The 17,596-nt window shown below is 43.5% G+C and overlaps 1 protein-coding gene across 2 annotated transcripts in view; it reads left to right on the forward strand.

Annotated features, from left to right (window-relative positions):
- Positions 1-17,596, forward strand: part of USP37 (ubiquitin specific peptidase 37) — a 54,790-nt gene that overhangs the window by 8,371 nt on the left and 28,823 nt on the right. For both annotated transcript variants that reach the window (XM_075932970.1, XM_075932969.1), the window contains exons 5-10: positions 2,268-2,449; positions 2,823-2,897; positions 3,531-3,628; positions 10,080-10,164; positions 11,820-11,978; positions 12,432-12,563. In XM_075932970.1, the coding sequence (XP_075789085.1) occupies positions 2,268-2,449; positions 2,823-2,897; positions 3,531-3,628; positions 10,080-10,164; positions 11,820-11,978; positions 12,432-12,563 (731 nt within the window). The remainder of the gene's footprint in view (positions 1-2,267; positions 2,450-2,822; positions 2,898-3,530; positions 3,629-10,079; positions 10,165-11,819; positions 11,979-12,431; positions 12,564-17,596) is intronic.

Below are 17,596 nucleotides of genomic sequence, written 5' to 3' on the forward strand. Positions count from 1 at the left end.
TTATTAGATAGGCAAGTCACGTTGCTGGAGCAGTGTAATAAAGGAGTAAAACACATACTTACGGATCTGCATCCAGCTTAGTTCCAAATGTTTCTGTACGTTTTTCTGCTGAAATACCAAACAGAAGTTGGATACGATAGATACAATGAAAACGCAAAGCTGATGTGTTTGGTAATTGGCAGATTTGACTGCAAGTGACATTTTATATATAAAAATCTTGTCAAACTTTTTTAAAAGCTGGCTCCTCCCAAGCACTGGCTTCGTGGAGCTGCCTCCCCCTAATGCGGCTGCCTCTATCAGAGACAGCAACACGGTAGGGATGGGGGCAGGCAAGACAGAGGCTATGCTGTGGGATGCTGGTGCAGGCTCTATCTGCAGGAAGCTTGGGCGCCAACCCCCGTGGACAGGGGCTGCTGCCACCATGCGCTGCTGCCTCTGACACAGAAGCAGCAGCAGGTGGGAGCCGGTCTGTGCGGGGAGCTGGTTTTTAAATGGTATAAAGGTAGCAGCGTTGGGTGGCAGGGGGCTGCCTGGGAGTGCATTGGCTGCTGGTGCCGACCTTTCCCCCCTCCCCCCCCCCCCCGCCTCCTTCCGGGGACTAATGAATAATTGGGTAAACGCTAAGATTTGGTGTGGTTACATAATTATTAAACAACATCTAACATCCCTACACAGTGATTGCTCACAGAAATTCCAGATCGCCTGCACTGAAAGGTACAGTGTACTCCAGTTTTACCTTAAACTCCCACTCCTATAAACCAAAATTACTTGTGAGCACTTGCAATAAAACAAAAGTAGGTTTATTTAAGAAAAAAATGAAAATGTAATAGAAATAGTGTGGTATACCCTTTTTATTTCCAATACAGAACAAAATCCATAAAACACAACCCTGGGTTTGCATTTATCAATGGTCATCTTTCCTGTCTAATGAGCTAGAGTCTCTTCCTCCCCCTGCTACCAAAATACAGCCTGTTGCGGAGTTGCCTGGTTTCTCAAGAATCAGGGTCCCAATGGTCCTGAAAACACCCCTGTTCCACAAGGGGTTTCCTCAGAGAATGGATACAGAGTGCTTCTCCTTCTCCTGTTATAGTACAAATAGCCACTTGTTTCTAGTCACAGATGCCCCTCCCCCCCCCATCTTATTGTGTGGTGCTCTCTAGAAGTGGGTTTGATTGTTGCCTTAGATGGTTTTCTCTTCTAAGTTTTAGTATTGTGCAGGTCTAAAGAATGTGAGCGTTGCATTGCTCAAACAGGACAGGGTGACATTTCCCCCCTATCCAAGTGGGCCATAGCTTGGAGGAGAAATTAGTCAGTAGAAAATAACGCCCAAGCCTATATAAAGCATACTTTTAGTGTAAATACACTATTCCTTAAATACTACCAATACACTTTCTCATAATCTCTCAATGATTATGAATTTTGACATGTTCTGAGCTTTCTGTATCTTACATGTAACTCTTTATGGATGAATATCCTGTAAGATGTGTTTGGTATAGTGGGATTGTCAGGTCTGAGATAAGAGTTGTTTGCAAAGAACAGAGGATCCTTTGCCAAGGGACCTTGGTCAGTCATTGTAAGTTTCGCTCTGTAGTCAAAGGTTATATAACAACTCTGTGAATGAACCAAGTCAGTCCTTTTAATCCAACCCCAAACTGAAGTTGTTTTAAAATTATTTCCATCAAATTTTCAGTGCTGCTTAAAAAGTTGTAAAATAAAAACTGTGTGGTATGTGGTAACCACTGATGTGGTTTAACCCTGCTGGTTAGTCCCCAAGCCTGAAACCTACCCATATTCCTTAGAATTACCCAGCTATTGATCTTTCCATGATCTTAAATTATTTTTGTTTTTGTTTGGTCAAAAACTACAGGATACTGCTCTTAAAACATGTCTTACTATTATAGCACCTTATTTTATGGCACTCAGAGATGTGCAGTGCTCATCTCTGAAAACCTAAGTCATGGTCTGTATCTGAAAGAATTTAGTGTGCTGTAGACAGCATAAATGGCACTGATAGTGTGGGAACGGAAGAAGGATAAAGTTTGCATGGATACTCTGTTCATGCATGTCCACAATTTAGTGGTTTTATAATGGCTTTTCACATATGCAAACTTTACTCCACCTGAGTAGCATTAAAATATTGTCCTCTTTGCATTTCCCTGTTTTCAGATATTGCATTTGTGGGAGGGACGTGCCAATGCCGCTTTAGAATAACTGTAAAGTAATTTTAATTTTTGATTATTGAGGATTTCCCCTGTTGCATTTTGCAGGTTCCTTCAAAACGAGTGACTGTGGAGGGAAAGGAAGACAATCCATTTCGAAAGGTGCTGGGCAGCCCAAGTAGAGCATCTGTTAAGACTTCCCCAGGAAATGGAACATCTAGCAACAGGGTTAACATTTCAGTGTCTCCCACTTCATCAACTCCTCACAGAACAGGCTTACTGGAAAACCGGTATGAAATAAAGTTCCTTTAATATGCTATCATTAAAATTTAGCGCTACAAATATGTAATCTTAATAGCAATTTACTTTACCTACAAATTCATACAACCCCTTTTGGTTCGTTTTTATAATTTTTTTAATATTGCTTTGAAAACAGTGTTAACTGCATTTCCAACTCATGACTGGTCTAAGGGCTCTGGGAACAACCTAATAAAATTGCTATGTATGCAACATTCTTTGCTGTATTTTATATTATAAACTTGAAAATTGTGAATGGTGAGAAATACAGAGAGCATATATAATGTCTATGGTGAAGGAAGAGGTTTATATATGTCCTTTTGAATTAATGATTCCAGAATTATTTATTCTTGTGCTTTTTTTTAGTGAAAAGAGGAAAAGAACACAGCCCTCCAGTTCAGAGATGAATGAAGATTATCCCAAAGAGAATGATTCTTCAACGTAAGTTACTGCTGATTCTTTCTAGTTTCTTATGTAAATTCCTCCTGCATTTGTCTAACTACTTTTAAAATATGAAAGTCTGATTGAAAAGAATAGTCTGATCTTTTTCTGTCAAAATAATACCATAATATATGTTTGGAAAGGATTTGGGACTAGGTAGTGAAATATAGTCCTGTGCCCTGTAGTGGTGTGCTAATTCTGTGATTGTATATTATCTTCTGACAAAGTGTTTGCCTTGTGAGTTAGCACTAACTGAACACATCTGTAATGGTATTGGATGCTAAATACATATCTGGGATCTTTGGTTATTGGTGGCAGTTTGCCCTTGTTTTGCAAGAAGTGTAGTCTTACTGGATTTGAACTTTGACTAGTAAGAGGTCAAAGCACAAATGGGATTGGTATTTAATTCAGCAGAGATATGTCAGCTATGTGTTGACATGATAATGAGAGGGTTTATTTAATGAATCAGTTACCTAAACTTTTTTGCTGATGAGATTTACATATTTCAAGCTTTATTATAACAAAGGACAATGTGAATTAAATATCTAAGGACATTTAAAAGTGTAACATTAACCAGAAAAAAACCCTGTGCTTCATATAACTGCTCTGACTTCAGCTTTTGTTTCTCTGTAGCAATAACAAAGCTGTGACTGATCCAGCATGGAAGTTTTTAAATAGTAGCAGAGAGAAACAGCTGAATCTGAAACAGTCAGAGGAGATCAGGACATCAGGTAAACACGCATTTTATACAATTTTCTCTGGCCTTGAAAAATGCTGTCTTGCTCCCCTCGTGTCAATTAAGAAAGCTGCTGCAAAAGTAGCTTTCCTATTCTATCGCTTTGACTGTGTCAGCCGTCTTTTTGAAGTCCTCCACTGGCTTCCCCCTCTATTACCACAAACATAAGCTACTTGTATTCACTTTCAAGGCCCTTCCCAGCTTATCCCACCTAGGGATGTTAAAAATTGTGTAAGAGGGTAACCATGTAGCCACTGAAAACCTTAGCAGTTACACGTGCAGTGAGCTCGGCGGTATCAAGCTTAACTTTTATACTTCAGAGCCCACAGCAAAGTCTCCTCAGCAGCGGGGCTGCCAGCCTCTGCCGGCCCGACTCCTGGGAAGGAGGATTACTGCCCTGACGCAACAAAGTCACCTCTCCGAGATTGTAACCGATACCATTGACCGATAAACATCAGCTTATTGGTTAGATGGTTAATCGGTTATACTCAAACATCCCTAATCCCAACCTAACCTATCGTCTCTCATTCACTATTGAATTCTCAACTTCAATTGGCCCTTAATGCCAGTCACATCATGCACTTGTTTGAAAATTCAAGCACCTTTGTGTTTTCTCTCACACTGTCCCTCCCTCCTTCTAGGGAGGAGCTTCCCATAAACATCTGCCACGCTTATTCTTTGTCCTGCAAATCACTCCTTATCTTCCCTTTGCCACCATACCTACCCAAAACTTGGCAATATTTAGAGCATTGGTATGTTGGCACCACTGTCTGTTTTGTTGACGAATGTTGTCACAGGAGAGGTCTTCACTACTGCGCAGAGTTGGTGCTGCTGCGCTCAATGCAGCAGCATTGATTTAGCTGGTCTGGTGAAGAGGTGCTATATTGGCAGGAGAGCATCTCCCTTTGACACAGAGCCGTGTAAGCACTGCGATAATGGGTATAGTTACGTTGACTTCAGTTACGTAGTTATGCTGTTCTAGTTATATACATGGCTTTGATTGATTTACCGTGGTAATGTAGACCAGCCCTCGTTTATTTCTTGTGCTAGCCTCCTGTTGTTTCTTGTGTTATACTTGGACTGGAAGATCTTTGAGGGCAAGAACTATCTTTTTGGTGTGTCTGTACTGAGGATGTAAAAGAGTAGTCCAATGGTCAGCTACCCGATAAGCCTATCGCATTTTCCCTCCCCCATCCCCCTGATAGGACTACTCGCATCCTGCCCTTGCTGCCTCTATATTAGAGGCAGCAAGGTAGGGGAAGGAAATAAGGAGCTGGCTTAAAAGCCGGTTTCTCCAGCAGTGTCTTCGCGGTGGGGTGGGGGCAGGGAAGGCAGAGGCACAGTGGCGCTGTTGCCCTGTCTTTTAAATGTAGTAAGAGCTGGCTGGCTCTTACTACATTTAAAAGGCAGAGCCACAGCAGTCGGGTATCTGGCGCGAGTGGGGACTGCTTCAGACAGTGCTGAAGGGAACTGGCTTTTAACCTGGCAGCTCTTACTACATTTAAACTGCAGAGGTGCAGTGGAGTTAGTTCCTGGGGCTGGCTCACACCACCTCCCAGAGCTAACCCTGCTGTGGCTCTGCAGTTTAAATGTAGTTGGAGCCAGGCACATTTAAACTGCAGAGCTGCAGCAGGGGTAGCAAGCGCCCCATTAGTTGATGGAAATTCCATCGACTGCTCAATTAGCTGATTAATTGCAACTTAACATCCCTAGACTGTACAACAGCTAACACAATGGGTTCTTGGGGCTTGATGATAATACAGAATATTATTACAGGCAGTCCCCGGGTTACGTACAAGATAGGGACTGTAGGTTTGTTCTTAAGTTGAATCTGTATGTAAGTCGGAATTGGTGTCCAGATTCAGCCGCTGCTGAAACTGACCGCCAGTTCCGACTTACATACAGAATCAACTTAAAAACCCCAAGCATCCCCAAGTCAGCTGCTGCTGAAACTGATCAGCAGCTGATTCCAGGAAGCCCGGGGCAGAGCAACTCTGCCTCGGGCTTCCTGTAGTCAGCGCTGGTCAGTTTCAGCAGCAGCTGACTTGGGGACGCCTGGGGCAGAGCAGCTGAGGTGCTGCCGGGTTGGTCCAGTAGCACCCAGAGCGGCGCTGCGGGACCAACCGGCAGCGCCTCAGCTGCTCTGCCACAGGCATCCAGAGAAAAGCCTAGTCTGCTGGGGGGGGGGGGGGGGGGGGGGGGGGGTACTGGCTGCGCCCCCCCCCCCCCCCCCCCCCCAGCAGACCAGGAAGACGCGGGCAGCGGACCGAGACGCACCGCGGTCCCGCCGCCCGGGTCCTCCGCGGCTTTGCTCCCAGTCTCCCTGGTCTGCTGGAGACCAGCAGACCAGGGAGACGGGGAGCAAAGCCTCTGAGGACGCCGGCAGAGGGACAGCCGCGGCGCGTCTGGGCTGCCCCGCTGCCAGCTTCCCCCAAGGCTTTGCAAAGCCGCGGAGGGGCTCGGGCAGCGGAGCAGGCTAGGCGCGCCTGGGCTGCCCCGCTGCCCGAGCCCCTCCGTGGCTTTGCTCCACGTCTTCCTGGTCTGCAGACCAGGGAGACGCGGAGCAGCTTTTCTCGCCCCGGAGTACACGGGCGGCGGGACCACGAGGTCCCGCAGTCCGTGTCCTCCCGGGCGAGAAAAGCCCCGTTCGTAACTGCGGATCCGACATAAGTCGGGGACTGCCTGTATTCTTGAAATGGAAATGTAGGACTAAAGGGGACCTAGACAGGTCATAATAAATAGTCCTGACAAGTCAAGGTACATAAGTGTCAGTCATAGATTCACCCCCCCTTTTAGAACAGGGTGGAGAACCTGCCAGGGGACGCTGACCTGCAGAAAAAAATCAGTCATAGGCCACACTCAGCTCCAGGGGCTGGGGGAAGAGGCGTGTGGGTGAGCGCTTGGGGCTTCCCTTAGGCTTTTAGGGCTACTAACTTTCCTGGCTGGAGAAATGGAATCCTGTCTGTCCGCTTGGGAAAGTTGGCAACCCTTTATTGGGGTGTGGCCAAAAACAAGGGGTTTGGGCTGTAGGAGGGGGCTTTAGGCTGGGGCAGAGGGTTGGAGTGTGCAGGTGGGCTCAAGGCTGGGGCAGGGGGTTGCAGCTCCCAGATTCTGAAGTGGCTGGCACGTGTCCCTGCAGCTCCTGGTGGGGGAGCAGGGGCAGAGGGGGGGAAAGCAGCTTCACACACTCCTCTCATCTGCAGACACTGCCCCCACAATTCCTGGCCAGTGAGAACTGTGGGGGCAGTGTTTGCAGGTGAGGGTAGCATATGGAGCTTCCCGACTGCTGTGAACTGGTGCTCGCAGCTTCAGTCCCACGTGTGTGTGTTGGACGGGGGGGCGGGGGGGGGGGAGGGAAGAGCGTTGCTGAGGCTGAGTTGCATTGTGGACACTTGGCACAACCTGGATGAAATTAAGTAGTGGACTTGAGGTTTCCTCACCCCTGTCTGAGCATCTTAGAAGTGTAAGCATTTGTTCAGTGCCTAACTACCTTGACAGTTGGGAAGTTTTTCTAATGTCCAACTTAAACCTCCCTTGCTAGCATCTTAAGTCCATTGATTCTTGTCCTATCACCAAAAGTCAATGAGAACAATTTTTCAGTCTTCCTTGTAACAGTCTTTTATGTTCTTGAAAATTGTTTCCCCTAAGTCTTCCCTTGTGCAGACTGAAAATGTTTTTTCTAATCTTCCCTTATGGGTCATGTTTTCTAGACCTTTAATACGTTTTATTGGTGTCCTCTGGCCTTTCTTCAATTTGTCCACATCTTTCCTGAAATGTGATGCCCAGAATTGGACACAATATAGTACTCCAGTTGCAGCTTACCAGTGTAGAATGGAAGAATTACTTATCTTGCTTTATGGCACTCATATTGATACATTTCAGAATGCTTTTTACTTTTTTTGCAACAGTGTGACACTGTTGACTCATGTTTAGATTGTGGGTCCACTGTAACTCCCAGGTTCATTTCCTTCCTACGCAGTCATTTTCCATTTTATAGGTGTACAATTGATAGTTCCTCCCTACTTAAAGCACTTTGCATTTGACCTTATTGAATTCATCCTATTTACTTCAGCCCATTTCTCCAGTTTGTCCAAATCATTTTGAATTTTAATCCTATTCTCCAAAGTACTTACAATCTCTCCCAGCTTTGTATCATCCTCAAGCTTTAAAAATGTACTCTCCATACCATTATCTAAATCATTGATGAAGATGTTAAACAGAACAGGACCTGGTACCAATCCCTGTGGGACCCCACTTGTTATGCCCTTCCAGCTTCACTGTGAAGCATTGATAACTACTCTGTGGGAATGGTTTTCCAACCAATTATGCAACCACATTCTGGTAGCTCCATATAAACTATATTTCCCTAATATATGTATGAAGAGGCCAGGTGGCACAATCTCAGAAACCTTGCCAAAGTTAAGATCTACCACATCCACCGCTTCCCCCATCCATAAGGCTTGTTGCCTGGTCAGAAAAAGCTATTAGATTGCTTTGACATGGTGTGTTCTTGACAAATCCATGCTGACTGTTGCTTATCACTTTATTATTGTCTAGGTGTTTGTAAATTGATTATTTGCTCCATTATCTTTCCAGATACTGAAGTTAAGATGATTGGTCTGTAATTCCCCTCATTGTCCTCATTGCTCGTTTTTATATATTGGGTCTATATTTTTCCATTTTTCACGCGTTTTGGAAGATAATCATTAATGGCTCTGATATCTCCTCGGTCAGCTTTTTGAGTATGCTAAGATGTAATTTATTGCAATTCTTAACACTGAGAGCCTTTATTCACAAAAGGGAATTAATTTATTTTCTTTTTTTATGAGAAACATTGGTGCAGAATTAAAAATGTGAACATGCTTTATTTTGATATTGCTCGGACTGTATAATTATTTTGCTAGTTGAATACGTAAGGTTGATGCTGAAGTAATGAGTGAAGTCTTTTTTAAAAAAAAGAGAGGTTTTAAAATGACTTCATAATTAGAGAACCAAGTTCTCTGTTTATCTGCATGTACAGGTAGTCACAGTAAATTTCCCTGCATATCCAGGTGGCCTTGACCTTTGCATCTTCCTTCCCAAAGGCATGATGAAAGTGAACAATAATTTTCTGTACAAGCTAGTTTATATTTAATAGACATACTTCTGTCTTGCAAGGTTATGATTTTATGTAGCAACATTTTATAATTTGAATCACTGGGGTGTTAAGAGTACATCTCATTTAAATAATTTTGTTTTGCTTCCAAATGAACATTAATTTACAACAAAATGGAGAGTGGGAACATAAACTTTTAATTTTTCAGTACAAGGTATTCACTTTGGATGTTGCATCCGCTGTGTTGAAAATCATAGCTAAGAAGGGGTGTGTGCGTATGCCTTTTCATGTATTTATCAGCTGTTCAAACATATTACATTGTTTCACTACTTACTTCTACATTTTTAACAGCCTTTTTGAAATGAGAAAATCAGAATGTCCAGGTGGAGGGAACAAGCCCATTTAGTTTAGAACTTTAGCTTATAAGAAAAAAAACTACATGGTCTCAAGCTGCAGTGGGAGAGGTCCAGGTTGGATATTAGAAAAAAACTATTTCACTAGGAGGGTGGTGAAGCACTGGAATGGGTTACCTAGAGAAGTAGTGGAGTCTCCATCCCTAGAGATGTTTAAGTCTCGGCTTGACAAAGCCCTGGCTGGGTTGATTTAGTTGGGATTGGTCCTGCCTTGATGGCCTTCTTAGGTTTCTTCCAACTTTATGGTTCTGTGATTCTGTGCACATAGTATTTCGAGCTAGTGCTTTCTTCATTACACAATTCTGAAAAAATGGCTTGGTGAAAAGATTTTTAACCCTTTATCATATTAAGTATAGTCATTTACCTTCCTCAAATAGAGTTCATAGTTAGGATGTTAAATACCAACTAATTGACTAATCAAATAGTCAATTAATTTTGCATTGACTATTCGATTAATCAATAGGGCGCCTCCGCCTTTGAAATGTAGCAACAGTTGTTGCTACACTTCAAAGGCAAAAGCGCCGCGTGCAGCCTGATGATCAGCTCCCCGCGGCATTTCAAAGCAGCAACACAGCACGGAGCACAGGGTCAGCAGGGGAGTCCCCTGCTGATTCCAGGCTCCATGCAACACTGACACTTTGAAATACCGCATGCAGCCTGGGGACACCCCAGCTGGCCCTGGGCTGCATGCTGCATTTCAAAGCGGTAGTGCCACACGGAGCCCGGGGTCTGGCCCCAGGCTTCAAGTGGTGCTGTTGCTTTGAAGTTCTCCTCTCCTCCCCTCCTCCCCCCCCCCCCCCGCTGCCTCTTTCTGATAGAGGTAGCAAGTGGGGTGGGAAGCAATTAGTCAACTAGCCTATTGACTAGTCCTTCACATCCCTAGTTCATAGCTGAGCTTCTTGGAAAAATAACGAACTTTTTTTCTGTTGCTTTTCAAGGGGTTTTGCCTCTACAATCATCCTCCTTTTATGGTAGCAGGTCTACATCAAAGGACTACTCCACTGGCAATTCCAACCTGGACAGGTAGGCACGACTCTATAATGTTTATCCCTGCAGGACAAAACTGTTTTTCAGGAATTTAGGCATTTGAATTTTCATGTTTACCAAATGATATACATATTTTATTCATGAAAACAAATACATCTCATTTTTGTAAAACAGATAATGCAGGATTGCTGAAATGTGCTATATTTTTGTACAAAGACTTCGGTTGTTGTGTGGTCTGTATGCCCATTGGGCTAGATGAACTTCCTAAAAGCTCCTAAGCAAATCTGCATGTTGTAAGCTTTCCCCAAGAAAAGCATTGGTTGCATCAGAGCCATACACAGCAGACTTCTCTGTTGAGAAGCTTTGCTGGTGCTGAGTAAAGAAGTCACCGAGTCAGTGAAGATCAGAGACCCAGATTCAGTTCTGTTGGCCTGATTGTTTAACACCATGTTACTTGAAGGATTTGGAAGAATCTGGGATCAGAAACAAGCTCTGCAGGAAGAGTGGATGTTTTTAACTGTCACGTTTAGATATTTTAAACTCTAGAATTCCAGATTGAAATCCCATCAAGACTGAATCAGCCTTCGGCCTTTCCAAATAAACTTGGATTATTTTTATAAGCACTAGTTACATTCCAGTAGTGCAAGATTGAGGCTACTTTGTGCTAAGTACCAAACATATTTCCTGCCCCCAAATATTAGGCCAAAAGATAAGGAGGGAGGAAATATTCATACTTTAGAGATGAGTAACTGAGGTATAGCGATCAAGTGACTTGCCCGGGGTTTCCATTGGAAGTTAGCGGCAGAGCCATGAATTCAAATTAGATCTCCTGGGTTGTGGTCTAGTCTGGTTTAATTTCAAAACCATCCTTCCCAGAGCTTACTGTGTAGGGATTTGCCAATGGTATTTTAAAAGCCAAAGGCTTGTCTGTTGTTGGGTGTTCAGTGTTTTCCCTTCCCATATGTAGGCTGCTATTTTGCAATGTAGCATGCGTCAGTTGTCTGCCTGGCTGCTGCCCTTCATTACAAAGGCGACACCATTTTATTAGTGAATTGATTCCTGTATGAGAGTCCTGTTTTGAGATTCTTCAAGTCATAATCTAATAAAGGTAGAGTAGGGCAGCCTTCTCTCCTGCAACTCAATCCCATTTAAATTGCCATGAGTAAGTAGGCAGCTCCTTGTCAAGAGCTATGGGTAAGACTGATTCGGTTGTCATTTTTATCATTGGTTATAATTGTTGTCTTTGCCATTTCTTGAAAGAATAATGCGGTCAAAAGCTTACATTGTATGTTTTTTTTACACTATGGGTCTAGCTAGGGGTGTAAAAATGCATTTAAAAATGTAACTGTGTACATGTGAAAAATCACAGCGGATACACGCGCTGCAGGCCCTGAAGTATAAAGCTTAAATAAATAAATATAAATAAGTATATGTAAGCTTTATACTGCAGAGCCCACAGCACTATGAGTTTTAGCAGCTACGTGATCACATTTTTAAATGCATTTTTACATACTTAGCTAGACCTAAAGAATATGGGCGTCTGTCTGGGCCCACTCCAGACGGGCTGTTCTGATGGTCCCCGTGGGGCTGGAGCAACTTCCTGCCTGGGGCAGGCAGCGAGCTGCTCCAGCCCCTACCGGTTAACTCACCATTAAGGGTGAGACTTACAAGCTAACCTTTTACATCCCTAGGTCTAGCATATCAAGTCAGACACCCTCAGCCAAAAGAAGCTTGGGGTTTCTCTCTCAGCCTGCCCCACTCTCTGTTAAAAAAATGAGATCTAATCAAGACTACACAGGATGGAACAAACCTCGAGTGCCGCTTTCCAGCCACCCACAGCAACTGCAAGGGTAAGTTTCAGCTACTTCGATATCAGCCTTTTTTGCCCCCCCAGTTATGTGAGCAGACTCAAGTATACTAATTGGATAGAAACAAATTCAAGGCCTGATTCTGAAATCAGGGAGAATTGTGCCTGAGTAAGGAGCCCTTTCCCAGTTTGGGAAAAGGAACATTGTTAGCCAAAATGCTAACCTGAGAACTTAGTAAGTAGTTGATACAGTGAATCCAACAAACTTGTGGAAGGAATAAGCTTATTTGAAAATTATTCTCTGTATGAAATGAGTGATCACAGTATTTTCATGTTTAGATTGTATAAATACCCGTAGAGTCTAGGCAGCTTAGCCTGACAGACAAAATTGAACAAATAAGAAATGGAACTAATGGTCTGAGGGGAGGAGCTATGTTGGAGCACAGCACATGCCTTGATAGGTCAGTGTTCAATCGTATCTTTTGTTTCTTTTCAGGTTTTCAAACTTGGGAAATACCTGCTACATGAATGCCATTTTGCAGTCCTTGTTTTCAATTCAGTCATTCGCTAATGATTTGCTTAAGCAGGGTATCCCTTGGAAAAAAATTCCACTCAATGCACTTATCAGGTAAATGTTAATTTGCTTGGGTGGGAATTTTTTTTATGATAACTTTGTTTCTAGAGCTTGGGGTGAATTTGTAGGGCATGATGCTTGAGTACGGCATGTAGGAGTTCATTGTGCCTTAAACCCTGGCTGTAATGTAAAATTAGGAAATCAGCACACAATTCTAGCTCTCTTTGAAAATCCATCATAATTTGGGAATTTATAAATTACTGCAGGACAGATTTTAGACACATAAAGTAGCTTGCATAGGAATTGATACACCAGTGCCACACCAGTGGTCTGTCTAATTCAGACATTGGCAGAAATAGTTGCCCCAGAAAAAAACAGAAGTAAATCCATAAGACAGATATGAAACCTGTTCCCAATAGAGGAAGCTGCTTCTTAGTCCCAGGCAGTTGATAGTTGATGTATGCTCTAGCACATGAGGGCTTATATGTTTTATACTTTTTTGTTCTTAATGTAACTGTAGAGGTTTATTGTTCATAAAGACTTCTAATCTTTTTTTAATACTGCCAAGCTTTTGGTTGGTCTCAGTTATACCTTGTGGCAGTGAGTTCGATGCTGGGTTTTAAACAGCACATGAGTTGTGCTGTGTAAAACAGTTTAGTCTCTTACCAGTTTTGATTATGTTGCCTTTCAAATTTCACTGACTATCCCTTGGTTCTTGTATTATCAGAAAGGGCAAATGGTGTTTGATCTACCCTCCTTTGACCATTCAGTATTTTAAATACTGCTATCCTTATTTGTCCCATTTCCTAGTTAAATGGTTCTAGTCTTAATTTCTCCTCCTATGGAAGGCATTTTATATATCTGTAATTGCTTTTGTTGTCTGTCTTCAGACCTTTTCTATTTCTGTTAAATCTTTCTTCAGCTCCTTGAACTCTTCCTGCACTGTTTTGGACTAACTTGGCAGTTCTATATGCCATTTGAAATGTTCTTTTGCCAGGATTTGCAGTAAGACCTCTCTTTGGCCTTAGGATGACAGGTTTCAGAGGTAGCAGTGTTAATCTGTTTCAGCAAAAACATATCCAGCGTCACTTTGAAAACTAGATGTTCTTATGATGTACTCTTTCATGAGTTGCAACTCACTTCATCAGTTGCATTACGTGAAATTAAACAGTAGGGACACGGAGATGGGAGTGTTACACCAGGGCTAATTCAGTTGGGGTGGGTGTGAATAAGAAGGTGAGAATACATCAAGTGGAAAATTAACTTCTTGTACTGAGGGCTGTTCCCAGCTCCTATTCAGACCAATTCTGATGGTGTATCAAATTTGCATATGAATTCCAGCTCAGCAGTTTTATGTTGCAGCTCATTTTTGAAGGTTTTTTTGCTTGAGGATGGCAACTTTCAAGTCTGTAACTGTGTGTCCAGGGAGGTTAAAATATTTTCCCACTGGTTTTTGGATGTTCCTATCTTAATGTCTGATTTGTATCCACGTAGTCTGTTGCATAGAGACAGCCTGGTTTGCCCAGTGTACATGGCAGAGGGGCATTGCTGGCACATGTCACATTAGCAGATGTGCAGGTGAATGAGCCTGCGGTGTGGTGGTTGTGGTTAGATCCCATGATGGTGTCACTAAGGTAGAAAATTGTGTGGACGTTCCTCCTTTGTTTAGTTTGGAAAAAAGAAGATTAAGGGGGGACATGATAGCGGTTTTCAAATATCTAAAAGGGTGTCACAAGGAGGAAGGAGAAAATTTGTTCCTCTTGGTTTCTGAGGACAGGACAAGGAGTAATGGGCTTAAAGTGCAGCAGGGGAGGTTTAGATTGGACATTAGGAAAAAATTCCTAACTGTCAGGGTGGTCAAATATTGGAATAAATTGCCAAGGGAGGTGGTGGAATCTCCCTCTCTGGAGATATTTAAGAACAGGTTAGATATCCATCTGTCAGGGATGGTGTAGACGGAGCTTGATCCTGCCTTGAGGGTGGGGGGCTGGACTCGATGACCTCTCGAGGTCCCTTCCAGTCCTATTATTCTATGATTCTAAGTGTGGACAATGTGGACAGAGTTGGCAACTGGGTCTTTTTCAGGGATTGACTTCTGGATTAATGTTTCTGTTACGTGGTTGGTGGCATATGATTCAGGTTGTGGGCAGGAGAGTGGTCTGCAAGCATGCACTGGCCTGCCTCCCAGGCTTTGTCTACACTGCAGGTTTTTTGCACAAGCAGCTTTTTGCGGAAGAGATCTTCTTGAGCAAAAGCGCGTCCACACCTCAAAGGAAGAGAGCATCCACGCTGCATGGACGCTCTTGCGCAAGAAAGCTCTGATGTCCGTTAACAGAATGGCCATCAAAGCACCTGTGCTTTTTCTGATAGGCTCTTTTTGTGCAAGAAACCTCTGCAGAACGTCTACACGTGCCTTTTTGTGCAAGAGCTGTAGCACAAAAAGGAGTTATTTTTTCATGGGGAGAGGAATAACTCTACCAGAAAAAGCCCTCTGTACTGTGTTTTTGTGCAAAAAAAAAAAAAAAAAAACGCACTTGAGGTGTGGACGCTCTCCCAGTTTTTGCACAAAAACCTTGTCATGTAGACATAGCCTCAAAGTCTGGAAGCAAGGAATCAACTAGACTAGGTTACGTACGTCTAGACTACAGGCTTGCACAAGAAGCTTTTTTCGGAAGAGATCTTCCGTAAAAACTTATTGCAAAAGAGCGCGTCCACACTGCAGAAGCGCATCGAAAAAGCGCATTGATGTGCTGTTTCGAAAGATAGCGTCTAGACCTGTGGTCACCAACCAGTAGATCGTGATCTACCGGTAGATGTCAGTGGCTCTAAGAGTAGCTCTTGAGCCCTCTCTGAACTGCACGCCTGCACAGTACATTTACATTTGAGTTCCTCATTTGAGGAGCAGCTACTCACCGAGCAACAACACAGGTGAGTAGCTGTGTGGAATGGTGGGAGCTGTGAGGTCGGGAGGGCTGAAACATCCCAGCCAGCTGACTGTGGCTTTCAGCTGAAAGAGGCTGCCCTGCGCTCCAGCTGATCAGCAGCTTCTCCTCTGCGCCTGCCCACGTGGAGCTTGGCGCACCCTGGCTGAGCGCCATGGCTAGCTGGCCGGGCAGCCACTTCCCTTCGCTCCCGCCCGGCTGCCCTGCGCTCAGCCCAGGGAGGCTGCGTCTAGCTCCAGCTGTGCTGGAGCAAGCTTCCCAGGCTGAGCGCAGGGCAGCCGGTCGGGAGCGAAGAGAAGCGGCTTCCTGGCCAGCTGGCCATGGCGCTCAGCCAGCGTGCACCAAGCTCCACGTGGGCAGGCACAGAGAGGAAGCTGCTTGATCAGCTGGAGTGCGGTTCAGCCTCCTCTGGGCTGAAGGCCACAGCTAGCTGGCCAGGCAGCTTCTTCTCTGCACCAGCCCACGTGGAGCGTGGTGCACCCTGGCTGAGCACCACTTCCAAATGTTGAAAAACCTCTTCCAAATGTTGGAAAAACCTTTTTAAAAAAGCAGCAGTATAAGGATTGGGGATAGCAAGTGATGGAGAGGAGGAGAATAGAGAGGGCGGGGCTTCAAGGAAGGGGCGGGGCTTCAAGGAAGGGGCGGGGCGGTAGATCTTGGCTTGGTCTGTCATTTAAAAAGTGATCTTGGATGTAAAAAGGTTTGAGACCACTGGTCTAGACTGCCTGGACGCTGTCTCACATGTAAGCAATGACTGCTATGGACTGAATGGCCACCAGGGCACCTGTGCTTTTTCCTCTTCCCTCTTCCCCATCCATGCTCACCTTTTTCTGAAAGAGCTCTTTCGCAAAAAGGTATTCTTCCTCGTAGAATGAGGATTACCAGTGTCAGAAAACCCCCTCTGTTCTTTCGATTTACTTGCGAAAGAATGCAGTTGCAGTGTGGACGTTCCTCAAGTTTTGTGGGAAAAACAGCCGTTTTTCCGACAAAACTCTGTAGTGTAGACATTCCCTAGGTTGTAAGGTTTTAAGCCTTCATGGTGTATTGGAGAGGTTTTAGCTGGGGCTGTAGGAAATAGCCATTGGCATTCTGTTGCTTTCTTCATGGAATCTGTCCTATAGTAGGTAACTTCTGAGAGGCAGGCCAGTCATAGTCCTTGTTGTTTTGGCCTTAGGATATCAGTCATAGAATAACCATGTTGTGGAGACTTTGTCTACTATTACTTCCAAGCCCAGATAAAGTAAAAAAAAGATTTTCGGAAGACCAACTTGGGGCTCTCAACTAAATCCTGTTCTGTCCGAGGGGATATTGTGCATATATTTCCTCTTGTAATTGTATGAATACACCATAAAGCTGCACTAAAGGTGGTGCTCTATAGCTTGGCAGGCAAACTATGTAGATACATTATAATGTGACACATTATAAGAAGATCTTCTGGTGGAGGGCCATGTGTGATTGTAGTTGTACAAGACTGATTTGAATGCTTTATAGTGTCTGCCTTCTGTGGCTTTCTTTCAGGCAAATTATTTTAACAAATTTAGTTTTCTTTCCTTTTTCATATATCGCTTGAATGCATGCATACTGCTGCCTTCTACAATATGAAGAGTTCATGTATCTGCTTATATAAAATCTGATTGTGTAGATTGTTCTGCTTTGAATGTATTGTTCTAAGGGTATCTAATCTATCCATTGAAGATCCCTATGAAATTAACTAAATCACAGTAACTGAAGGGTAGGGAAGATCACACTTTAGTATTAATAAAATTACCAACAGCAATGGTTTATCTAAGTGAAAACAAACTTTCATCTTGCCAGATTTCTTCAGCCTCTGTTACATAAATGAATGAAGCTGTATGTTGCAACTTCTTGGATTGCAAAAAGAAATAAGACTTTCATCTGGGGGAGTGGAATTTACAAAAGTGTTTGTTGCCATGAGAATTAGGGATAATTATCTGTTTATTTTAATAGGAAGTTATTTCATGAGATATTTTACATACATTTCTAATAGTGGTCTTTAAATTTGATGAATTTTTAAACACAGAGTGCCACTGAAATGATTGTATCAGCAGTAATGTTTTAAAATTCTTGTAGTCTTAGGGGGTAGGGACTAGGTATTTTAAAATGCAGATGGGGGGTGGTGGTAAA

Source organism: Pelodiscus sinensis, chromosome 7 (genome assembly GCF_049634645.1).
Source record: "Pelodiscus sinensis isolate JC-2024 chromosome 7, ASM4963464v1, whole genome shotgun sequence".
NCBI classification, from domain to species: domain Eukaryota; kingdom Metazoa; phylum Chordata; order Testudines; family Trionychidae; genus Pelodiscus; species Pelodiscus sinensis.